The sequence below is a fragment of the Hemitrygon akajei genome, chromosome 10, assembly GCF_048418815.1.
Source record: "Hemitrygon akajei chromosome 10, sHemAka1.3, whole genome shotgun sequence".
In the NCBI taxonomy this organism is placed as follows: domain Eukaryota; kingdom Metazoa; phylum Chordata; class Chondrichthyes; order Myliobatiformes; family Dasyatidae; genus Hemitrygon; species Hemitrygon akajei.
Window position 1 is genome coordinate 46,109,584 of NC_133133.1, and position 26,950 is coordinate 46,136,533.

The window sequence follows — 26,950 nt, forward strand, 5'->3', positions numbered from 1 at the left end:
TAACTCGTATATTCTAATACTAGACTCGCATCTGCCAGTTGCTGGCCACGAGACCTGTGGTCACAATGGTCTAAAATGGCTGGTGTTAAATGTCGAGTTTGCTGAGGCGAAGCAAATAAAATATTGGCGTACAGCCAACTAGCTGAAATAGGAGAGTGTGAGCCGTAAGTGCTAAGTCTTGACGCAGCACTGCAGGTTCGACGAAGAAAAGCTTGATGGCGTTCTTTCCGGTACTGAACCTTACCGGTTAAAGAGGCGGAGTTAAAAAAAAATTGCTACTCAAACCCAGAAGCAAAAATAGCTTCGCGGGGAGTCTAGTCTTTTTTTCAGGTAAAACTTGGTGCTGTTTGCTCTACGTTGCGGAATCCCTGACCCGAGCCCGAACTAAAGGAGGGCGTTTGAGGAGATTGTGGCGCGCTGATGGCAGTTGCTCCTCGTCGCTGCGGGTAAGTGAGGCGTCCGATCTGTCTCCAGAACAGCATGATAAAGTTGTGCTTTTAATGAGCGAGAAAGGCAGAGATGTGTTTTGTCAACAGGGAGGTGGCCCGTGCCACCTATGTTTATAAAGCACCTTCAGATCCGTGTTGTTTGGTATCCTGGGCGCGGATGCCCGATCACACGTTTGCTAGTGATCCCTGAAAGGATCATACATGAATTACCTCCGTTCACAAACTCGTGAGGTTGCAAATTAATGTACGACTTTCTAAAAGTGCCATCACGGGCATTTTTAGGAAATGTGTCAGTTATAAACTCCCGGAACAAGGTGAGAATTATAGGTAGTTTTCTTTATTGACAATTGGTGGTGTTGGAGTGCAGGCAGAAGTTGGGTGATTAAATTTGGATCGAGTTTGACCAAATTTTTTACGTAAGCACTGGGTGTATTCACTGTCTGTTGATGTGACAGCTATGTTCATAATCCGGCTGGCGTTGTCATTGCGCGGATTTGAAATGTGATCAAGGCTGGGACTCTGTGCGGGGAACTCTGTACAACGTTCGAAAAGTCAAACACCGTCCCGAATGGCGTCTGAATTCTGCCCGAGCATTGCGCAGATCACAGGATGTACGCGCTAACTTACAGTAAATAGCTCCTGATTTAAGCAACGCGTTCACTTTGATTCATTTTTGAACATTGCAAATTATGTCTGGTGGTGAAACCTGGAGGGTGTTACTGAGAATTTGGCGAGATTAAAATGAGTACTTGTCGGTAGTTCGTAGACACAAGAGGTACTGCAGATGCTGGAATCTGGGGCAATACACACAATGTGCTGGAGGAGCTCGGCAGGTCAGGCAGCATCTATGGATGGGAATAACCATTCTATGTTTTGGTCCCGAAGTAGGGTCTCGACTGTTTATTCCCATCTATAGATGCTGCCTGACCTGCCCAGCTGCTCCAGGACTTTGTGTGTATTGCACTTGTTGGTAATTCTTGTTTTCAGGTACCTTAATGGTTTCACCCCTCCATATCTCTTTAGTTCCATCAAAGGCCATTATTCCCAAAGATTCTATGCTCCATCAAATTTGGACATTGTACATGAAATTAATTATTGGTGGCTTTGCCCTTTTAGCAAACAGGCACTCAATTCCAATTCAGCGTCTTCCCCAACCAGAAGCCCTAGATGGAATAGGAGATCCACAATCTGCTGAGGGCCAGATCAGTTGCAGGCAACCAAGCAAGATACAACAGGTCCAGGCATGATCTCTGAAAAGCCTTCTCACGGGTGAAGTGGCAATTCTGAACTAAACTCCAATCAGTGAAGGATGCTGGACAGTTGTGGCAGGGCTTGAATGAAATTATCTCTTACAAAGTGAAACCAAGTGACAACAGGGCTTTGCTTCCAGGTGATCTGAATGCATTCCATGCTCACTTTGACCATCAAAACATAGAGAAACCATCATGAACTCCCATTGTCCCTGATGATTTCAGTCTCTGAGGCTGAGGTGAGAATATCCTTGAGGAGGGTGAACCCATGGAAAGCATCTGGCCCAGAAGGAGTAACTGGCCAAGTACTAAAGGCCTGTGCTGATCGATTGGCTAGAGTGTTCACCAATGCCTTTAACCTCTCACTTTAGCAGTCATGAGATATCCACCTGCTTCAAGCAGGCTTCAATTATACCCATGCATAAGAGGAACATGGTTACCTGCCTCAGTGACTATCATACAGTAACATTTACATCCAGTATGATGAAATTTTTTGAGAGGTTGGTGATGAAACGTTACAACTTTTGTCTGAGAAGTGACTTGCTCCACTCTAATTTGCCTACTGGCACAACAGGTCCACCATTGGCTCTTCACTCAACCCTAGAACATCTGCACAGCAAAGGTACATACATCAGAATTCTCTTTATTGACTACAGCTTGGCATTCAATACTATCATCTCCTGAAAGCTAATCATTAACTTCAAGACCTTGGCCTCAATACCCCAGTTAGTTTGGATTGGCAACAACATCTCCTCCATAACCTCCATCAGCACAGATGTACCACAATGCTGAGTCCTTAGCCCCCTGCTCTACTTATACTTATGACTGTGAGGCTAAGCACAGCTCCAGTGCCATACTTAAGGTTGCTGACAAACATCACTGTCATTGGCCGAATCAAAGCTGGTGGCGAATCAGCATATAGGAGGGAGATTGAGTGATGCCACAACATACATAGGCAGGAGTTGATATGTTTCATCACCAACCTCTCAAAACATTTCATCATCGTGGATGGCGGTGCTACCAGATGATAGTCATTGAGGCAGGTTACGACATTCTTCTTATGCACTGGTATAATTGAAGCCTGCTATCTCATGATTGCCAAAGTGACAGGTTAAATATATTGATGAGCACTCCAGCCAATTGATCAAAGGACCTGTTCTGAGCCCAGCATGTAAGTGCAGTTACAAAGAAAACTCGGCAGCGCCTCTATTTTCTTAGAAGTTTGCGAAGATCCGGCATGACATCCAAAACTTTGACAAACTTCAATAGATGTGTGATGGACTGGTCACATCTCGGCCTGGTATAGAAACACTAATGTCCTTGAATGGAAAATCCTACAGAAAGTAATGGATACAGACAGCCCATCGTGGGTAAAGCCCTCCCCACCTTTGAGCACATCTCCATGGATTGCTGTTGCAGAAAAGCAGCCCCCATTATCAGAGACCCCCACCATCCGGGTCATGCTATCTTCTCGCTGCTGCCGTCAGGAAGAAGGTACAGGATTCTTAGGATTCACACCACCAGGTTCAGGAACTGTTAGTTCCCCTCAACCATCAGGCTCTTGAACCAGTGGGGATAACTTCAGTCATGGACTCACTTTCAAGATCTCTTTATCTAATTTTCTCGATATTGCTTATCTATTTATTATTATTTCTTTTTTTATTTGTTATCTTTTGCACATTGGTTGTTTGTCTGTCCTGTTGGGTGCAATCTTTTATTGGTTTTATTATGGTTCTTGGATTTACTGAGTATGTCCACAAGAAAATGAATTTTAGAATTCATATATGGTGACATTTATGTACTTTGATAATAAATTTACTTCGAAATTTTTGAATTTTGAATTTCTTCTTAAAATTTCCCCACCTCCTCATCTCATTTTTTGCTTTAAGGTACTCCTGTAAACTTGCCTTTTTTGACCAAGCCCTCAGTCATATATCCTAATGTTTGGCTTACCATAATTTTTGTTTGTAACTGTCAAGTGCCATTGGTTTGCTACATACCAGTATGAATTGCCTCATTGCTCTGAGAATATTGTGCAATGTGTTGTGACCATTCTCATGCCTGGACTTGTGGTAGAGAGAGGTTATTGCTGAAAAAGCAGTAGTAGTTTTGGTCAAAGGACACTGCTTTGAGGAACTCCTGTTTTCATGTCATGGAGTTGATATGGTTAACCAAGAACAACTTCAACCATCTTCTGTAATGTTAGATTAGGAACAGGCCCTTTGGCCATGTGACCTTAAGATATAGGAGCAGTCTGCTCTGCCATTTCATCATGGCTGTTCCTTTTTTCCTCTCAGCCCCAATCTCTTGCCTTCTCCTTATATCCCTTCGTGCCCTGACCAATCAAGAATCTGTTGACTTCTGCCTTAAATAAATGTAAAGACTTGGCCTCCACAGCCACCTGTGGCAATGAATTCCACAGATTCATCTGTCTCTGTCTAAAGAAATTCCTCCTTATCTCTGTTCTAAAAGGACACCCCTCTATTCTGAGGCTGTGTCTTCTGGTCCTGGATTCTCCCAACATAGGAAACATCCTCGCCACATCCACTCTATTAAGGCCTTTCACCATTTGATAGGTTTCAATTAAGTAATCCTTTGTTCTTCTGAATTCTGGTGAGTACAGGTCCAGAGCCATCAAACGCTCTTCATATGACAAGCCACTAAATCCTAGAATCTTTTTTGTGAACCTCCTTTGAACTCTCTCCACTGTCAGCTCATCCTTTCTAAGATAAGAGACCCAAAACTGCTCACAGTACTCCAAATGAGGCCTCACCAGTACTTTATAAAGCCTCAGTGTTACGCCCTTGCTTTTATGTTCTAGTCCTCTTGAAATAAATGCTAACATCACATTTGCCTTCCTCACCACAGACTCAACTTGCAACTTAACCTTCTGGGAATTCTGCATAAGATCTTCCAAGTCCCTTTGCAACTCAGATTTTTGAATTTTCTCTTCATTTAGTCTACCCTTAGTCTTCCCTTTTATTTCTTCTACCAAAGTACATAATAATACACCTCCTATCACTGTATTCCAGCTGCCACTTCTTTGCCCACAAAATCTGCATTAATCACCATGCCAATTTAACCTCACTACACTTAACTTAAACTTATCTGTCTCCACTTATCCCTCCATTCCCTGCCTGTTGAAATGCTTCTTAGATGTTCCTACCCAGCCAAGTACCTTAGGTATTCACCACCCTCCAAGTAAAAAAAAACTTGTCATTGTTCCAAACTCATTCTCTTCACTCTGATATTTGTGGAATACTGACCATCAACCCTTGCAACTCAGTACAATGTACACTTCAATCAAGTGACCCCTCTACCTCTGACGCTTCAGGGAGAAACAGTCTAGGTTTGTCCTACCTTTCTTTATAGCCAACAGTGTCCAACCCAGGCAAAACACTGTTAACTTCATCTGCAGACTCCCCAAAGCCTCTACATCTCTCCCACAGTGGGGTGTTGAGAACCTCACATAGAACTCCAACTATAGCCCAATGAAAGCCATGGACAGCTGTAACATGACTTACTGAATTACAACATTCCTGAGATGAATGGCAGGGGAAAGATGAGAAAGGAAGAGATGTTTAGATGTGGTTGCAAGAGAAAGAGAAGTAAGAAGGGATGAGAGGAAATGGGATTGTGTATCAGGGGTCACAGAAGGAACTGTCCTTTTGCAATACCTAATGGGGAGGGGGATCTGTGTCTGGTTGTGGAATCCCTTTGAAAGTAGTGGAAATTGTAGGGGAGCACCTGTTGAGCGTGGAGGCGGAGGGGTGAACTTTGATGACAAGTTAAGCCTTAATCTTGTTCTCTCTGGAGAGGATATGAGAGCAGCTAGAGGGAAATGAAAAGACAAAGTTAAGGTCCCTGCCAACTATATAATGTTACAGCCAGTGGAACATTTCTTTTTTCCTCAACTTTCTTGAACTCAGTTTTATCAATGCTCCTTGCTTCCTGACTTGGTGAAGTGATTTTATGGGCAATCAGTCTCACTTTATTTTTTTTGTCTATTTTGGATCGAAGTCTGGAACCAGGAAGGAGGACATAGAACAGTATAGCTTGAGAAGTGGCCCTTCAGCCTGCCATGTCTGTGCAGACCATGATGCAAACTTAAAATAATTTTATCTATCTGGGCAAAGTCAGTTACTGAACATTACTCGATGATCTTTGCAACACTTTGTTGATTATGCTGGGTGTACCAACGGGAGAGTGAGTGCCTAGTTTGGATTAGTCATGAACAGAATGTAGCTCAGCATACTTTTCCACTTTCTCTGGCAGATGTTAATAGTCTAGAGCATGGCTAGATGGATGCTTAGTTAGTTCTGGAACATGAATATTTAGTTCTGTGATGTTATAGTCACAAAGTGATACAGCATAGAAACAGGCCTTTCAGTCCATAAAGCACTCATATCATTCTCACGGCATGAATTCGAGATTACACCTGGATTGATGGTAGGTCAGACTTATAGGGTCTTGTAAAGCTCTATATAAGAAAAAATTAACTGTAATTTGACTTTGTTTAAAAGAGGCTCGAGTGTCAATAAAGTAACCAATTTTTTAATGAACATTTCCAGCTGATACTAACTGAAAGTCTTGTACTTTTTCCCAACACCTGTAACTTACCTTTGTTCACGCACAATAAAAAACTATAGTCATGAGTCCAATTCTAAGCACCACTTTTCAATGTGTCACCAACTTTTTATCTGGAGCTCTACAAGCCTGTTTCATATTACCATTGTTATAAAAGTAAGCAGGCAGGACAGTTTTTTTTTAAAGTTATGGCCTGCAGTATTACATTGATTCATTTGAGAAAAAAACATTTCTCTCTACGAAACATGATTGTATTATTTTAATTGAATAAATGTTAATGGTTGAGCACAGTCCTTGTTTCATTCTAACCCTGGATAAACAAGAAGTTGTTGGACATGCCAAATAGGCCATTCTATCTAATTTATCACACAGATTGTCTGTTCAATGGTAATATGAGAATCATGTACATCACACAAAACTGTAATAGCCATCACTGTGACCACCACCAGGCCCTACATGAACTCTGTGTTACACTAATATTCTTGTGCATTCTCCCTGCTGCCTTGGTCCCACTTGTCTAATTATATATTGTATCCCCATGAACTCAAGAAATCCTCCTCAAAAATGTTCATCTTTAATATCTTGATTTGACTTTTGGGCACTTGTAACACTTTGTTTGGCTTTCTGCTGGTATTTACTTAATTAAGCAGGATATAGAACAGAACAGCATGGGTACAGGCTCCTCACCCCATGTATCTCTGTTCACCATAATGCTGATCTAAACTGCATTTCTGTCTGCACATGGTTTATATCCTTCCATTCCCTGTGTATTCATGTGCCTGTCTAAATGTTGCTATTGTATCTGCCTCCACCACTCCCTTTGCCTGTTCCAAGCACCTACCATTTTGTGATTTTGTGTCTTGTAAATCTCCTCTAAACATTCCTCCTCTCATCTTGAGACTGTAGCTTAGTGGTCTCCAACCAGCCGATGGCAATCAACTGGTCAATCTTCGAGACTTTCCTAGTAGATCCTGGAAAAAAAAGAAAAATAAATACACAAATACTGTTGTAATGTGAACGTTATAAAAATAAGTAAAACTAGTTAGGATAATGATAATATAGCAATACTCCCGCTATGGAAAGCTGTTTGTAAAGAGAGGTTGTTTCCGGGGATGAGGGGTTTTACTTCTGTTCGGGGTTGAAGGCCCAGCAATCATTTTTCACAAAACATGCTGCTCAAAATAAGGCTGCTATTGAAGCATCATTTTGTGTAAGTCACCTTTTGGCTAAACACAAGAAGCCTTTTACAGATGGTGATTTATTCAAGGAAGTAATGGCCATTCCAGCAGACTGTTTTTAATGACTTTAAAAACAAAAATGACATCAAAACCACAATACATAATATACCGCTTGGCCCTGCAACAGTGACAAGGAGGGTAGAGTCAGTCAGAGAACATGGATCGACAAGGGTTAAAGGACTTGTCACTCTGTGAATATTTTTCACAACAGTTCGATGAATCCCTGGATGCAATGCAAACAGCTCAGCTTGTCGTATTTGTCAGAATGACTTTCCAGGATTTTACAACAAAGGAAGACTTCCTCACTCTTTTGCAATTAAAAGAGAGAACGAGAGATGAGGATATCTACAATGAGTTTAAAAAATATGTCAGTGAACATGACATCCCCATTCATAAACTGGTGGCAATTACTACTGATGGGGCCCCAGCAATGCGCAATGTGTGCATTGGTTTTATAGCACTGTGCCGTAATGACCCTGATTTTCCCAACTTCCTGGATTATCACTGTGTGATTCATCAGCAGGCCTTGGCTGGGAAGGTCGTGGACTTTTCTCATGTAATGACACTGGTAGTCAAACTGATAAACTTGATTCGAGCAAAAGCGCTTCAGCACCGCTTATTTCAGGCGTTATTGGATGAGCTTGATGCTGCTTACGGAGACATAATTCTTCATGCTGATGTTCGGTGGTTGAGTTGCGGCGATTTGTTGACTTGCTGCCTGAGATAAAGACTTTTCTGTCAACAAGAAACGAGGAGCACGAGGAACTATCAGATGATGCGTGGCTACTGGATTTAGGGTTTCTGACAGACCTAATGGCGAAATTAAATGCACTGAACAACAAGCTCATGGGAAAAGACCGACACCTGCCTCACATGATAAGCGCAGTAAATGCGTTTAAGGCCAAGCTCGGTGTTTGGATTTCAAATTTAAAGAACAGGAGGCTGACACACTTTCCCAACTGGAGAAAATGTTACAGGCCATCAAAGAAAAAAATGCTTTTTGCCCTGAGCAGTACTGTGTTTACCTAGACAAACTGGCAATAGAGTTTGATCGGTATTTTGGGGAGTTAAATGTCATGGAAGATATTGCTGCATTTATTTCAAACCCATTTCTGCCGATTGATATAGAACAGATAGCTGCCAAATTCCAGCAAGTATTTGGTGTGCCAAGTGATATTGAAATGGAAATGATTGATTTGGAAAATGACATCGAGCTTAAAGCAAGATCAAGGGACGGTGACTTTTGGGGGCTTGTCAGCAGGGAGAAGTTTCCTCATCTCACCGTATCTGCACTGAAAGTCAGTGCCTACTTCGGGTCAACTTATCTGTGTGAAACTGCATTTTCACAGATGAAAATTATTAAATCTAAGTACAGGAGCAGTCTTACTGACAGACACCTCACAGACTGTCTCAGACTGGCTGTCTGTAGTTATGAGCCAAATTTCAGGGAACTAGCAGAAAGTATTCAGCCCCAGTCATCACACTGAGTGCCACAGTCAATTTATATTCATTTATTTTTCATGTTGAAATAAAATTAAATAATGAAACTTACAAAGGTAGAATTAAAGGTATGAAGTATTGTAATATTCTTAAAGAAAGACAGCTAGGGCCTGTTTGATATGCTAGTTACAGTCCTTTCTTGGTTGAATTAGTTTGAAAGTTTGACAAAAGCATCTTATGTAATTCAAATACAATCAGCCCAAATAAAAGGTCTCAAGTTGGAAGTGCAATCTGAGCTGTTTTTTCTCTAAACAATTTAGTCGGTTGATCTTGCCTTTCACTAAGGCCGAGGTAGGGGATCTTAGGCTTAAATAGGTTGGTGACCACTACTGTAGCTTCTGCTATTTGATATTTCTACCCAAGGAAAAAGACTTGAGTAATTTATCTATGTCCCTCATAATCTTATTTTTTTTTGATGTGCCATACTCTGCCAGAGCCTCGGCGACCACTTTTTTTTCGAGTGGTTGTCTTGGAGGAAAGATTCTGTGAGTGGTCCCCCATGTCCTTCTCACAACGCAGTTGTATTTTTTACGAGGCCGAGTTGCGAGCTCGACACTCATCCCGGCATGGATGGAAAGCGTGTCCGGGAGCGGCCCGACTGGATTCGAACTTGGGAACCTTCGCTCTGGAGTCTGGCACTGATCACACTGCGCCCCCAGCTGGCATAATCTTATATACAGTACTTCTATCAGGTCACCCTCAGCTTCTGCTCCAGAGAAAACAATCCAGATTTGTCCAGCTTCTCCTTATTGCTTCTGCTGTCTAATCCAGGCATCCTGGTAAATCTCTTTTGGATTTATTTAAATCTTACATCCATCCCACAATGTGAGGGAGTAAAAATCTTTGCGTTTTGACTCTGTCACAATGTACAGACATGTGAATTTATAAATATAATGGCCTGTTGAAAGAAGCTGTCTCATAGCCTGTTGGCCCTGGCCTTAATGCTGCAGTACCATTTGCCAGGCGGAAGCAGCTGAAACAGTTTATGGTTGGGGTGACTGGTGTCCCCGATAATCTTCCAGGCCTTCTTTCTGCACCTGCTGCTGTAAATGTCCTCAACAGAGGGAGGTTCACGTCCGTACTGCTCTCTGCAGTGCCCAGCCATCAAAGTTGGTGCAGCTCCTGTACCTGTCGGTGGTACAGCCAGTCAGGATGCTCTCAAAGGTGCCCCTCTTCAAAGTTTCCAGATCATTTCCGTAATGTGGCAACCAGAACTGCACACAGTACACCAAGTGTGGCCTCATCAGAGTTTTATACAGATGCAACATAATTTCCTGCCATTTATACTGAACAGTTTAGATGGGGAAATTTGTGAAATACAGCTGATGAAACACAGCTGGGTTGCACAGTACATCCTGTAAGTAATGCATTCTGCAGTTAGTGTATGTTAAGGGCAAAAGGGGTGGATGTATGAGTCAGTGGGTGTACTTTAATACTGTTGCCCAGCAACAATGTTGAATGCTGCTTTGATATCACAGAACGTACCTCTCATCTGGCACCCTGGAACTGTTTTCACAATCAGGAGCATAACCAGAAGATACTTGCATTAGATGATTGCAAATCGGTGTGGAGATTTTACAATCCATTACTGTAAAGAGTGGCGGAAACAGGTTCATTCGTTTTCACAAGTGAACATTTAATTGAAAAGGGAACAGTAAAACAGAGCAATGCAACAATTTGCATAACATTCCCAAAGGGCAGTAGAGACATTATTGGGGAAATTTCATCTCTTCCTTTGCTATAAGGTTTATTTTCTCTGTATCTTGCATTTAGGTGGTATCTCTTTCATATTAAAAAAAAAGCATTAGAAAATGCCACACAGAAGTGTAAGCAAACCACGCTAAAGAAAATGGATCAATCTTTCAGTCAAAGTGTTAATTTTTAAGGTGGGTTGTGAAATCATGTATAGAGATATACAGCAAGAAAATAGCCCTTCAGCCCACTATGCATGCATCAGCCAATTGCAAATGAAGAGATTAGTGGAAGGTGGAAAGGTTTTAAAGACAAGGTGAATGGTATAATGAAGACTTGTCACAAAATGTAACCTGACTTTGATTAGAGGATGATTTCGGTGCTGCGGTGGGACTGAATGGACAGATTCTAAATGTGGAGTTGTGGAAAAAATTTGGGAGGTAAAGCAGCTTAGATAGCTATGGGTGGTTTATGTTTTAAGAGTGATATGATGATTGCAATTTTACAAGGGCAGAGAAATTCATTTCTATTCCACAAACAGACATTAGCACTTAAATAAGATATGTAATCAGAGGAGAAAATCCACTTCCTATGCAAATTCTTTTCCAGCTATAATCATTTTAATAGACTTGGCCTGAAATGTCGACTGTTTACTCTTTTCCATAGATGTTGCCTGGCCTGCTGAGGTCTCCCAACATTTTGTGTGTGTTGCTTGGATTTCTAGCATCTGCAGATTTTCTTTTGTTTTTAATTTACTATGTACTTTGACTATGATCCTTTAATATTAAGATAATTCATCATTACTAAACATATGTATTTTGCTACAGTGCAGCTACATCTACATTCAGTGGTGGTGGCAGAAATGCCTTGAAAGGGAAATAATTTTGCTTTAGATGTTTAGCCATCCCCTTCAAAATCAGGCAGAATCGAAGTTGATTAAAAGTTAGGTGGCATTGATGCCCATATTGGAAATAACATTGACACAATTGTTGCAAGGAATCTGTGAATTAGCTGAAGAGTTTTACAGGACAGCAAGTCACAGTTAACCAAGCATGTGGTATGATTTGTTAATTTGTGGCGATTGTTTCCTTTGGCTGTTACTTATTTAAGTTCACAACATGCATGCATCTGAACTCTAATTGGAATTGGGTTGACAGAATCTGTGAAGAGCTAAAGTTTATAATTTACTACATCGTGTGAGTAATAGCAAAGTGCTAACCAAAGAGATCACAGTTTAGTTTAGATATTGCATACAAATGTTTGCTTTCAGTGTAAGGAGCAAGATAGATTGGCTGGATGAGTGGTGTCACAACAACAACCTTGCATGCAAGGTCACCAAGACCTTGATTATGGACTTCAAGAATGGGAGATGGAGAGAATACACACAGGTCCTCATTGAGGGGTCACTGGTGGGAAGGACATGCATCCTCTAGTTCCTGGGTATCAATATCTAGGAGGGCCCATCATGGGCCTAACACATTGATGCAATCACAAAGAAGGCACAACAGTAATTAAGTAGGGCTTTGAGGAGATTTGGTATGTTACCAAAACAAATTTCTACAGATGTACGGGAGAGAGCATTCTGTCTGGTTCCAATCACTTCAATATGCAAGATCGAAAAAGGCTGCAGAGGGTTGTAGACTTAGATCCATCATGCGCACGATCCTCTCAATAATATAAGACCATAAAACATGGGAGCAGAATTAGGCTATTCAGCCCATCGAATCTGGCTTGCTGTTCTATCACATCTAATAGCCCCATTCACCCGCCTTCTTCCTTTAACCTTTGATGCCCTTACTAGTCAAGAACCTATCAACCTCTGTTTTAAATATACCCAATGACTTGGCCTCCACAACCATCTGTGGCAATGAATTCCACAGCTAAAATTATTTCTGAAGGCTAAAATAATTATTTTAAAAAGCTTATCTACCTAAGCAAAACTATTAAAACTATCTTCACATAATGATGGATGTATGTAATATATGTATGTAAGTACACAGAATTGTGCATGAAGTTGCAAATCAGAAGGCTCAGGGTTAATTATGAGGCTTTTATATAAAGTAGATAATGTAGCTGAATAATTTGGCAGCTTATAGTATACACAATCTTCTGGATGTATACTATATATGCTACCAAATTGTTCAGATGGAGGAGCCAGTTTTCAGCCAAATAAGTTAACCTCATATCAACTGTACGAATGCAATATGGCTTATGCCAGAAGTCAACAGCATATTAATTAAAATGGAACTGGACATTGGTTCAGCTGTTTCAGTCATTCCACAAGTGTGTTTGAACAACATTTCAAAGATATGAAGCCTGCAGATATTCCACTAAAAATTTATAGTGGAGAAAAAATAACTCCTGTGGGAGGGACATTTGTAACAATGAAATACAAAAGTCAAAAAGCCAAATTGAGCGTGTGTGTGGTAAAAATATTGCGGGGATGTGAGTGGCTGAGGCAACTACAACTTGTTTGGAGAGCCACTCACCATTTGCATGTCACATCCCCTGCGATGAAGCCTATTGAAAGTGAATTAAGAAATGTACGGAATGATGTCACAGCTGTCTCCATGCTGAATACCATGAACTGTTGCCCAACAGACGTCACACCGGTGTTGGTGCCAACCTCTGTGCCTCTGGTTGGAAAGCATATTGGACCAAGGAGAGACCATGCTGCTCAGATGAAGCATGAAAGTGACGAAAGCAGTGGTCCGACCACAACAATTTTCATAGGCAACATATCTGAGAAAGCTTCTCATACGTTAATCAGCAGTTACTTGTGAAATGCGGCTTGGTTTTAAGCTGGAAGAGCATTCAGGAAGCTGCAAGCATTCGGCATTTGTGAGTATAAAGAACCAGACTCTGCTCTGCGTGCATTAAAGTTATTGCATGAACTTCAAATGGGAGACAAAAAGCTGCTTGTAAAAGAAAATGAAAAGACCAAAGCCCAGCAGGATGAATGGAAGGCCAAAAAGAAAGGAGTTAATGGAGTTTTGAAAACAGATTTGGCAGATGATGTTGTGGATGAGGAAACCAAAAGGAGAGGTCAGACTGTAAAGGGAGCAATGGGATTAATAAGGGAATATTCCAGTGAAGTAAATGCAGCTTCCCAAGAAAAAGTTTCACAAAATAAATGAAGGGAGATGGCTACAGCTGTCAGAACCACTTCCTGTAGACTCAGAGTCAACTCCTACAACTATTACAGAGGGCAGAACCTAACCCACAAGTCTCCCTTGCCAGGAAAGACGTTATCCCACAAGAGTAAGAAATCCTCTACAGTTGTTAAATCATTAAGCTCTAATGGGACAATTTAAAATTTACAGTGCTGTGGATGCTGTATATAGTAGTTGTATTGTAGAGTGTAATGCATATATAGTTGAGATGCATTGTGTATTGAGTTGGAGTTTATTGCTAAGCAGCGAGGGGAGTTGTGTATTTGATATTTCAATAAGATTTAAGTAATTTTGTGCATGTGTGTATATATATGTATGTGTGTGTGTGTATATATAGTTTAATTAAGCTTTCTTGTTCATTTAAATATTAAAATAATAGTTATTAATAAAATACATTAATTGCATACATCATCATGCTACCATGTGATATCTATGTGCACACTGTGCTTAAAAGTAAACTCAAAGATACACCTGTATTCTGGGACTCCCTGCATCTGCCTTGAATTAGTTTAATGTTTTGAAGCTACAAAACATTATAGACAAAATAGTAAGTAAAAAGAGGCAGACCTTCACAGAGACCTTGTTTTGTGTACAGAATAAACACATCCCCGTGATTAGGAAAAGGAAGAACATCTGATAGTTGACTTCCAATGATGACCAGTGATGAAAAAAATTCTGATAATTGAAGGGTGCATGATACAGTGGTAGACCAGGCGAAGTACAGCGTACATGGAATACTCCTCAAGAAGGAATGAGGAGCAGAGAGAGTGTGTGAGAATAGGTAGTGGGTAGCATAACTACGAATTTAAAAATCCTTGATGAATTCAGGAAAAGGGCGATGAAAGGAACTGTATGAAGTTGGGTTCACACTTCAGTCAATAGATCAGTGGTCAGATGGGGAATTGAATCAGCAATTTAGAGACTATCATCAGGAGAGTAATAGTCTGAAAATGGTTGGTGGAGTAACAGGAGCTGGGGAAAGCTATTTAGGAGGGTTGTTGAGGAAGAATGGAATCCATTTTTGATTTCTCTTCATGTAGGCTAGGGCCTGTTCAGGCATCTGCGAGTTAAAATTCTAAAAACCATTGGATGCCACGTTGCATTCTAAAACTCCTCCATATTTTAGTACAATTGTACATAGGTCCTGGAGGAAAAATTATGAATCTGTAACATGCTGCAAGTTACCAATATTTTTCATCCCCTTTTACATTTTGCCTTGAGTGTTAGTTTTTCATTGAAAACTAATGTAGAACATAATAGTTTTTAAAAGCTACTTAAAAAAGTGTAATTAACTGTTTATAAAAATCTACACCCATGGGATTACGGGCAGAGTGTGGTAGGGTGTATTGAAACTGACTAACCAACAGAGAGCAATGTAGTGGTGAACTTTTTTAGACTGGATACAAATATTCTCTAGAGACTGATGCAAAAATTAGCTCTTTTCAGTATTTATTTACAGGCCTGCATGAGGCTTCATAGAGTCTAATTTCAAAGTTTCCAGAAGATTTAAAATAAGAGTATGCAGAAGAAAACTAATAAGCTTTCAGAGAGTATATGCTGGTGAAATAGATAAATTAAGTTTAATGCAGAGAAACACAACATGATTTATTTTAATAGGAAGGATGGAGGGGGAAGTATGAAGTAAATGGAGCAGTTTTGAAGGGGATTCTGGAACAAAGTATTGTGGGTGTTGTGGTGAACTACATATACCTGTCTGGACATGCCCCCTGCTGACTGCTCCTGTGGCTCCTCCCACAGACCCCAGTATAAAGGCGATTGAGGCCTGAGCCCGGCCTCATTCTCCAGGATGTAGTATGGTGGTCAACTACTGCTTGTTCTTTCTTCCAGTCAATAAAAGCCGATATCTCGACTTCACTTCTCAGAGAGAGTTATTGATGGTGCATCAGGTGTGTAGGTAATTTCTGGTGGTGGCATGTACTGTAAATAAGAAGACTGTTTTTAATGCTTTGTTCTTGGACTTATTGAAGGAACAGACTGTGAAAAGAATAAATTATGCTGAACCTTTATAAAATTGGTAGATAGTGGGATGGGTGGATAAGGGCCTTTTGAGATGAATTCCATTATTAAGTGATGACATTAAGCTAACATGTACTAATAAAAGCTCTTTAATAGTTGCCTAGGAAATATAGACAGGCCTAATCACTGGTGCAATTTGGTCCCACTTTTTTTAGATCTTAAATAACTGCAGGAGATGCAGCACAGACAGAATAATGCATTGCCTAAAAGGGTTAAATTTGTTTATACGGTGAGAGATTGCTTTGTTAATGTCCATGAATGTGTACATCTCTTTTCATCTTTCCTGGTACCAACAAAACAAATTGAAGAGGCAAGAAAAGTGGAAGATTTCAGAACTCTGATTATGTTGATCAAATGGTTTTTGCGCTGCAGAACATTCTGAATCACTGTATAGCATCTTTGTTCATCGACCGTCATTTTAGATCTGTGTATAATGTAGCACATCTTTGTTTCTAGGTGAGATTGCAGCCAGGATTTGGGATGGAGACGATAGGTGACCTTAATGGAACAGAAGCTGTGCGGATGTCAACAACTCTTGTTTTGCACCGGGCCAAGATGCCAGCCAGTATCATCATCTCTACGGTTTTGTTCATTGCCGAAACCGTAGCTGCTGGTATACTTTGTGCCTCATACAGCCGCTGGGATGACTCGTACTGGTTGGGACTGACAATCACCTTCATGTTGGTACCGTCTGTGCTGGTTCAGTTTACATTCATCTTAATCCATCGGGAACTGGGTACAAGGAGGCCATTTGTACTACTGCTTCATCTGCTGCAGATGGGACACATCATCAGGTTAAGTGGTTGTTGCTGTCAAATATTCATAGTCAATGTAGATGAGACATAAGGTACATAGTTTGTTAGTAATACCATGTCCATTTTATATGTGCCCGATGAAGTAAAGCTTAATGACAATGGTGACTGATATATCCTCCATTCAGGATTACATGGTCAGCAAAATCAGGTTAAATGCAACACAGTTAATTACAATGCCAAGCTCTTTCCATAATTTGTTTCAAAATGCTGTACATCCAGACTCAACATCAGGAAAGATATATCCTACAAAGTTAGTGTAAGATTTCCATTTCCACACCAGCCATACAGGAAGTCAATGGTTTGCCATTGAGGGTCACACTTGTAGCCCTTATATTGTTTTATTTGCTGCACCACACAGTTTTATGTTATCTGATAGTAAATTAAGTCAAATTAATACTTTGTTTTGTTCTGGGTGAAAGAAATTGGTAAAGAGACAGGTGGTTATTGATCTGGTATTAATCTGTTAATTTAAAATATAATTTTTATTACAGTACCATTTGAATTCAGGACGTTAAAGTACTTCCCATTGGAAATTGTAATAAAGGGAAATAGTCCTATAAATCATAATACCCTTCCCCACCTCCAGCTATTAGAAATCTCATCCCTATTAAAGATAATTACAAAAGCTGTATTGTTCACAATTCAAAGTCAATGGCATTGACAAGTAATCCATCAATTGGTAAAGCTACTGAGGCAGAAAAAAACAAATGAGTCATGGAAACAACATAAAAATAAAAAGCAATAGATTTATAGGCTTTATCTCATCATTTTTATTGTGCTATGAACCAAAGTCCATTCTTTCTTCAGACTCTTCCCCAGTGGTAATCTTGCACCATTTATCTTGCCGGGTAGGACACTAGCCTCCTTCATTAAGTCATTTCAGAAAGCAAGGGAGTAAAGATTGCAAGCCTGCAGATCTGAACTAAATTATGAGCAATGAATGAAATTCAGAGTTGGTCATTCCAAGTCAAATAAACAAGTACTAGCCATTCCATTGTTACTGAAACAATTTTATACAGATGTCCGTAAGTTGATCTTGTCAAAAATTGAACATACTCAAAAATCACTCAATACAGTAATCATTCCTTCACAGTATTGTAATGAATGGGACTTAAAGTACGTTGGACAGATAAAGTGGAGAGACAAGAGTCAGAGTCACTGAACTCCACAGCACAGAAACAGGCCCTTCAGCCCATCTAGTCCATGCTGAGTTATTGATCTGCCTAGTCCCATCACCTACATCCAGGTAATGGCCAAACGTACCCCTTCCATCTAGATACCTATCCAGATTTCTCTTATATAACTCATCTCCTTCTACCTTAGGCCAAAAACTTATCAATCACCCCTGCTGTGGACCACCTGGAGGTCCAAGAGGCTCTCGTTAGATGCACATGCAATTCAACTCTTTGAGTGATAATGCAGACAGTTTGAAGTCAATAACTTATCTCCATCTACCTTAGGCCATGAACTTATCAATCACCCCTGCTGTGGACCACTTCTACAAAGAAGGGATCCGTATGCTCCACGACCACTGGACTAAGTGTGCACATGTAGGAGGGGACTATGTTGAAAAATAAACGTGCTAGGTTTTCTAAAATTGACTCCTTCTACCTTAGGCCATGAACATATCAATCACCCCTCGTACAACATCAACATAACATCTGATCTCCTGTAATCAATAATTTGATCTATGAAAGCCAATGTGCCTAAAGCTTTCTTTACAACCCTACCTACCTGTGATATCACTTTCAAGGAATTATGATTCTGTGTTCCCAGATCCCCCTGTTGTACTGCACTCCTCAGTGTGCTACTGCTCACTGTATAAGTCCTACCCTGGCTTGTCCTCTCAGAGTGCAACGCCGCACTCTTGTCTGTCATTTTTCAGCCCACTTTTGTCCAGATCCCGCTGCAATCTTTGAAAGCCTTCCTCACTGTTTGCTACACCCCTGTTCTTGGTGTCATCTTCAAATTTGCTGATCCAGTTTACTACATTTTCATCCAGATTGTTGATGTAGATAACAAACAACTGTGGACCCAGCACCGATCCCTGCGGCACATCACTTGTCACAGGCCTACAGTCAGGGCAGCAACCATCCGCTGCCACTCCAGCAAAGCCAATGTAAAATCCGATTTACGACCACATCCTGAATGCCAAGTGACACTAAAATTCCTGAACAACCTCCCATATGGGATCTTGTCAAAGGCCTTGCTAAAGTCCACGTACACAACATCTACTGCCTTGCCTTCATCAACTTTCCTGGTAATATGCTTGAAATTCTTTGTAAGATTGGTTAGAGATGACCCACCATGTGCAAAGCTATGACAAATATCCATCATTAGTCCCTGTCTATCCAAATACATATATTCAATCCCTTAGAATACCTTCCAATAACTTACCCATTACTGAGATCAGGCTCACCAGCCTGTAGTTTCCTGCCCTATCTTTGGAGCCTTTCTTAAACAATAAAACAACATTAGCTGTTCCCCAATCCTCCAGCACTTCATATGATGCCAAGGACATTTTAAGTATCTCTGCTGGAGGGCCTGCAATTTCTGCACTAGCCCCCATAAGGTTTGAGGGTACAGCTTGTCAGGCCCTGGGGATTTACCCACCCTAATTTGCCTCAAGGCAGCAAACACCACCTCTCCTACAATCTGTATACAGTTAATGATCTCACTGCTGTTTTGCCTTATTTCTACAGACTCTGTGCCCATTTCCCGAGTAAAAATAGACACAAAAAAATCAATTTTAAGATGTCCCCCATCTTTTTTTAGATGATCACTCTGATCTTCAAGAGGACCAATTTTGTCTCTTTCAAACTTTTTGCTGTTAATATATCTGCACAATTCCTTTGGGATTCTGCTTCAGTTTGTGAGAGCAACCTCATACTTTCTTGTAGCGCCCCCACCCCCCGGATTTCATTCTTAAGTGTTCTCTTGCATTTCTTGTATTCCCCAAGTACCTCATTCGTTCCATCCTGAATACACCTACCTTGTACCTGCTTCTTCTTAACCAGGGGCTCAATATCTCTCAAAAACCAAAGTTCCCTAAACCTGCAGTCCTTGCCTTTTATTCTGACAGGAACATACAAACTCTGTACTCTCAAAATTTCACTTTTGAAGGTCTTCCACTTAACCAAGCAGACCTTTGCCTGAAAACAGCCTGTTCCAGTCTACACTTGCCAGATTCTTTCTGATACCATCAAAATTAGCCTTTCTTCAAATTAGAATCTCAACCTGAGTTCCAGACCTATCCTTCTCTTTAATTATCTTGAAGTGAATGGCATTATGGTCACTGGATGCAAAGTGGTCCCCTACACAAACTTCTGCCACCTGCCCTGTGTCATTCCCTAATAGGCAATCACTAATCACATTCCCTCTAGTTGGGTCCTTTATGTATTGATTAAGGAAACTTTCCTGAACACATTTGACAAACTCTATCCCATCCAGCCCTTTTACAGAATAGGGAGCCCAATCAACATATGGAAATTTAAAATCACCTACAATCACAAACTTATGTTTCTTGCAACAGTCTGCAATCTCTCTACAAATTTGCTTCTCTAAACCCATGGACTGTTGGGTTGTCTATAATATAATCCCATTAACATGGTCATCCTTTTCTTATGCTTCCATTCTACTCATAACGCCTCACCAGATGAGCTCTCCAGCCTGTTCTGTCTGAGCACTGCCGTGACATTTTCTCTGACTAGTAATACCACCCCTCCCCTTTAAACCCTCCCACTCTATCCCATCTAAAACAACAGAACCCTGGAATATTGAGCTGCCAGTCCTGTCTCTCTTTCAACCAAGGCTCACCAATGTCTGCAGTGTCACAATTCCACATGCTCTAAGCTCATCTACCCTTTCTACAATACTCCTTGCATTGAAATATACACAACTCAGAACATCAGTCCCATCATGCTCAACCTTTCAGTTGCTGACTTTGTTTGTAGACTTAACAACATATTTCCCACAACCACTCCATGATCTGCTCTGGCACTCTGGTTCCCAACCCTCTGCAACTCTCATTTTATCTCCCCTGTGCAGCACCAGCAAATTTTCCCGCAAGGTTATTAGTCCCCCTCCAGTTCAGGTGCAAACCATCCCTTTTGTAGAAATCTCACCTTGTCTTAAAGAGAGCCCTATGATCCAAATATCCGAAGCCCTCTCTCCTGCACCATCTCCTTAGCCACATGTTAAACTGTATTAGCTTCCAATTTCTAGCCTCACTAGTACACAGCAAGGATGGCAATCCTCAGATCACAACCCTGGTGGTCTTGTATTTTAACTTAGCTCTTGATGCACCATCAATAACTCTCGGAGACGGGAGGCGAACGATAGGCTTTTATTAGCAGCAAAGTGACCACAACATCTTGGAGACTGAGGGAGGAGCAGTGCCTCCAATCGCCTTTATACAGGGGTCTATGGGAGGAGCCACAGGAGCAGTCAGCAGAGGGGCGTGTCCAGACAAGTATACACATAGTTTACCACAGCTCTTAATCCCCTAAACGCACTTTACAGGGCCTCATCACCCTTCCTAGACATGTCATTGGTATAAATGTGGACTACAACCTTGGCTTCTCACCCTCCCACTTAAGAATGATGTGGACCCAATCTGTTATGTCCCTAAACTTAGCCCAGAAGGCAGAATACGATCTGCAAATCTCATTTCCATCCACAGAACCTCCTATCTGTTCCACTAATTATTAAATCCCTTATCACTACATTTATCCTCTTCTCACCCCTTCCCTTCTGAACCAGAGAGCAAGACTCAGTGCTAGAGACCTTTGGCTTCCCTCTGTCAGCTCGCTCCCCCAAACAGTATCCAAAGTGGTAGACCTGAGGAGGATGGCCACAGGGTACTCTATACTGGCTGTCTATCCCCTCTCCCCTCCTCACAGGTCACCCATTTTCCTGTGTCCTGCATCTTGGGTATAACAACCTAGCTGTATGTCACGTTGATCAACCCCTCAGCCTTCTGAATAATCTGGAGTTCATCCAGCTGCAATTCCAATTCCTTAACACAGTCTGTAAGAAGCTGCTGCTGGATGCACTCTTGCAGGTATAGTTGACAGGGACACTGGAGGTCTCCCTGCCTTCCCACATCCCATAAGAGGAGCATCCCCACTGCTCTAACAATGTAATACGAGAGAAAAGAAAATTAAAATAGAAAAACTTACCTACTGCCTCTGCCTCTCTTTGCTGAAGCACCTGTGGTTCAATGCCTGAACTCCCCTCTCTAACGCTGGCCCACTCACACATTGTTTGCTCCACTTAAACCTAACTTACTTTATTGGACCTTGTCAATTGCCTAATTAGGCACACTCCAATGTCTTCTTGTGATGTGTGGCAGGCAGAGTGCCCCAACTGCTTCTGAAATCACTCTCTCACTGCACACACTCCAACGTCTCCTAATGATGTGTGGTGTGCAGAACGTCCCGACTGCCTCAGCTCGCTCCGTCTGAAATCTCTCTTTTGCTACGTACACTTCAATATCTCCCAGTGATATTCTAGTTCTGCCTTTCCTCAGAATTAATGTATGTGTGCACATTGGACTTTTAAATTTAATAATAATGTGGGAAATTGCAGCTGTGACCAACATGCATGCTTTATGTTGGGTGTTTGTATCCTAGGGAAGGCTGTATAGGGATAGCAGATTTCTGTAGAATTATGTATCCTGCAGAACATCAACAGTATGTATTTGGAGGGCCATATATCCATAGCAGGTTTAATAAGTCTCTTTGCACTTGCACTCAAGATTAACATGTAAATAAGGTGTATGACTTTAAACTGATTTTCAAAGAAAAATGAAACTCTATCTGCAGGAATTCAGTTTAGCCTTATGGCTGTAATAACACTTTTGCTGCATTACAACTTTTACCAAACTTCCTTTTCCCAAAATTACAGTCAGAACATTAATGCACTACTCTGTGATTTATAAACAAGTTTTTAGTTACAAAATCCATTTATTAGATCATCTGAACCAAACAAATTTATAGATAAATATTGCAGTGCACTGTCAGCATATTAACTAATACCTTACTGTTTCATTTAATGGTTATCTGACTAGAATAAAAGTGGCAAATGATGAAAGAAACTCAGGTCAGGCTGCATCCATGAAGGAATATATTTAGTGTTTCAAGTCTCATCAGGCTCTAGATTACTTATGATCTTCAGAGTTTAAGCTTTTATTTGTATAGGTCATCCCAGATTATGACGGGGAATGACAAGGTCATAAAGGGAACAGTTTGCAATTCAGAAATGCAGCTGCAAACATCGTTCCACACAGCAGGGGTTGCCTGCAACCTTGTAACTGCTAGCATATCCACACTGCTAGTCTCTCAAATGCTTATTCATGTGTACAGGCAGTAGTTAAATTGGACGTTCATAAGGAGGACCTATATTATTAGGTTGCTGAAAAAAATGGTCCAAACATTAAAATGGACAGAAACCATAAGTCACACACACAAAATGCTGGAGGAACCCAGCAGGCCAGGCAGTAAGGGTTTTGGCCCGAAACATTGACTGTACTCTTTTCCATAGATGCTGCCTGGCCTGCTGAGTTCCTCCAGCATTTTGTGTGTGTTGCTCGGATTTCCAGCATCTGCAGATTTTCTCTTGTTTGTAATTTGAGAAACCATAAGTCACAAGTTGTGCCTCAATGTTCTGTGACAAAACTGCTAGGATCACCAACCAACTAAAATGATCAGCTCTCCAGTACAAGATGGATATTCTCTCTCTCCCTCTATTAATGTCAATTTAAACAGACCATGTTAAATATCAAGACTATTATATTCAGAATTGGTTATAAATGTTAAAATATAAGATATCTATGAAAGCCTTTTAAATCAAATGGCAAGTTTATTATGAAATATGTTAAATATGGCCCATGGAATCAAGAAGGAAAAATAATGAAGAAACAACTTTCACATCTTTATATTCAAAGCATACAATTATGCCTCCATGTTCTTTTCCCCCGTCATCTCTCGCCTCAATTCCAATATTTTAATAAAAGCCGAATTCATTTGCCATTTTTTTAATTGTGTACTAATTTCTGACAGGTGTCTAGAAGCCATTGTTGTACTCTTGAAGTCTGGAAAACATGAAGAGCCATATGTCAGCATTACCAAGAAAAAAAGACTCCACCACGGCCAGGCAAATGAGTTTGAAAAAGAAGTGGATCACTCAACGAGGAAGTTGAATATCCATCGCAATGCTTTTCATCGGGCATCTGTCATTCAAGCCTTCTTGGGTTCCACACCCCAGCTTGTCCTCCAGCTGTATATCAGCATAATGCAGAAGTACATTCCACCCGCACGAAGTAATGTATCCTCCTCTCCTTATGGTGCTTGAGGGCGGGCCTGTGGGTTTCACTTTGCTGTGTGTGATATTCTCTGCCGAATATGGCAGTGAAAGCAAATATTTAAAAGCTTGTGTCATGGTTTCTACGTTGATGTCAGAAGAATGAGCTGTGAACAGTTAAGTAGTCGACATCTAAAGATTTGGTGAAGATCATCAAGATAATCTAGAAACCATGATGTGTGCACTTAAATATTTGCTTTCACTCAAATCTTTTGTAACAGAGGATTTTAAGTTTATATTGCAGAGATTGCTCTGAGAAAATTAAGTCAGTGACCTAAAAGGGGTGTACTTTAGATGAGTTTTTGGAAAAATCTCTAACTCAAAAGAGCACTTTTATTGCCTATGTTGCATTTCCTCCTAGTGGTCATTCTGGAGCACAGCTGCAAAACAGTTTTTCAGCAGCTTGTCACAAGAGTAGCATCTCGTAGTACATGAACTACACAGGAAATGTTCAGCAGAAAGCAGGCAATCTGGACAAATCTCATTCCCATGTTGCTCAGTGTCTGTGCACACACCCATACAATTTCCTAACTTACCTGCCGCAGGTAATTGACTGCTTCCAAGCCGTTTAAAGAGTCGGTCAGTGTTTCTAATCATCAGCTCATTATTTCTGGTTAGTACTGGGTCCCTTGCACAATGCACCTTGCAGTTTGAAAATCTACTATAGATAAGAATGTAACCAATCACCTGTTGGCAACAATGATGATTTTAAAGCCTTCAGGCCATGAGATGATCTGCAAGAAAAATATCAGAGAAAAGAAAAACACTACCAAACAATGGCATTCCTAACCTTATTGTTATTGAACCAAAGTAATATTTGTGTGTTTTAGGTGGCCTTACGGCTAGGAACCACCTTGCCCCTCTTCAATGCCTTTCCAGACCATGACTGTGTAGTACAGTGAAGAATACTTTTAATCACCTACTATTCTGTGATGGACAGCACAGCATCATCCATATTCCATGTTTTTTTTTAAATTTTGCCCCTCTCACTTGGTATTAATTCCAAGCTTAAGGGGAATTCCCTGGTGTCCATAGTGCTTAGCCTGGTTTCCTAGTCTTCATACACAAGTTTGGAGAGTGAAATTGTAAAACCATTGGAACATGGCAGAATAGGATCTCAATCTGTTCCCATTTTTACTTAATACTCATTCACTCTCTAGGCAATCTCTGCAGTATACACTTTTCCAAAAGATTTTTAGGGATAAAATCAAGAGCATTTATACTTTTTTTGTGTTTCTTCTTTCCCTCGCTCTGTTTACAAGAATGTTGGGGATGGGGTTGGGGTGTAGTTGGAATTGGAGGCATACTTCTGAGTCACCTTAGCAAATGAAATTAGATAGCCTTCTAGAATGCTGAACTTGAACTTGGGACATTCCTGGTGAGTTAGTACAGATCTTTTGTTGACACAAGGGATTCTGTAGATGCTGCAAATCTTGAGGAATGTACAGAAAATGCTGGAGGAACTCAGAAGGTCAGGCAGTATCTATGGAGGGAAATAATCAGTTGGTATTTTGGGAACTTTTGTTGTTAAAATAAGTTGTACATTTATGTTTCCACTAAATTTTGTGTTTGTTCAGCTGCTCTGATGGTACTGTCATTGGTGTCAACCACTTATGGAGCCCTGGTGTGTAACATCCTCGCCATCCAGATCAAGTATGATGACTACAAGATCCAGCTGAGACCAATTGCTTACATTTGCATTATCTTCTGGCGCACCTTGGAAATTGCTACACGGATCACAGTGTTGGTGCTTTTCAGCACTGCTTTGAAGGAGTGGGTCTTTGCAGTGCTCTCTTTTGACTTCCTAGTCCTTTTCTTTCTTCCTTGGGTGGAGTTCTGGTGTGGCCACGCACCTTTCCCTGAAAACATTGAAAGGAACTACAAACGGTTTGGCACAACTGTAGCTCTGTTACTCGTTTCCATACTCTATGCAGGAATTAATGTGTTTTGTTGGTCAGCGGTCCAACTTTTGCTCAGCAATCGTGATTTAATCAGCAAGAAACAGAACTGGGTCAGGCTATCTATTTATTATACTCTACGGTTTATGGAAAATGCAGGGCTTCTAGCTTTGTGGTACATTTTCAAGACTGAAGTGTATGAGTACATTTGTTCCCCATTGCTGGTGGTCCAACTAATCATTTCCTACAGCTTGGCCATCATCTTCATGCTGTTGTTTTATCAATATTATCATCCATGCAGGCAGCTTTTCACCCATAACATTGCAGATTGCCTTGTATGCGCCTGTTGGAGGGGGCCTCATTTTGAGCCTGCATTTCCAAATTCATAATTCGATTTTTCAATGTGCCTTCAGGTAGATGTGGTAAATTTGCAATTTTGTTGCTTCTTTCACTATTGCCTTTTCTTGGTAAAAGATGAAATATGTGAATTGTAAACAAGCTGGTGATTTTCACAATGCTTAGTGACGGGTCAGTTTAATGCTTGAAGTCCGTGCTGCTGTACAAACTAACTGTTCAAATGTTCTTAAATATGCACATTAAGCAAAGAAGAAAAACAGTGTTTCAAACTCTCATTTTTCCAAAGACCAGGAAATTTTTGAGAGCTATTCTTTAAATTGGTCTAAGAATGTCCTAGCCAATAGACGTATTTTAATATTAAAAACAAACCACAAAACTTCATTTATTTGGGAGTATGGAGGCTGGACTATACGGAATATATGCGTTTAATTAAACATTGTTATTAAGTTAGAAACATAAGGAGATGATCTTTTTTCCTCTGAGCCCATTTGTACGAAGCAATGTTTACAGAGCCATTGACTGAATTTTTCCTGATGTTCAAACAAACTTCTTTTGAAAATTTGTTTGCAAGTAAATTATTTTTTATTGTAAA

At 40.7% G+C, this 26,950-nt stretch overlaps 1 protein-coding gene across 2 annotated transcripts; it reads left to right on the forward strand.

Moving 5' to 3' along the window:
* Positions 1–206: 206 nt before the first annotated feature.
* On the forward strand, positions 207–26,950 carry xkrx (XK related X-linked). Of its 2 annotated transcripts, none has more exons than XM_073058168.1 (4): positions 207–446; positions 16,383–16,720; positions 23,803–24,062; positions 25,681–26,950. In XM_073058168.1, exons 2-4 carry the CDS (start codon positions 16,407–16,409, stop codon positions 26,388–26,390), a joined length of 1,284 nt encoding a protein of 427 aa, XP_072914269.1. In that variant the 5' UTR covers positions 207–446; positions 16,383–16,406; the 3' UTR covers positions 26,391–26,950. The 2 variants fall into 2 exon arrangements, with proteins under 2 accessions (XP_072914269.1, XP_072914270.1); XM_073058169.1 differs by lacking the exon at positions 207–446 and adding an exon at positions 13,918–13,977.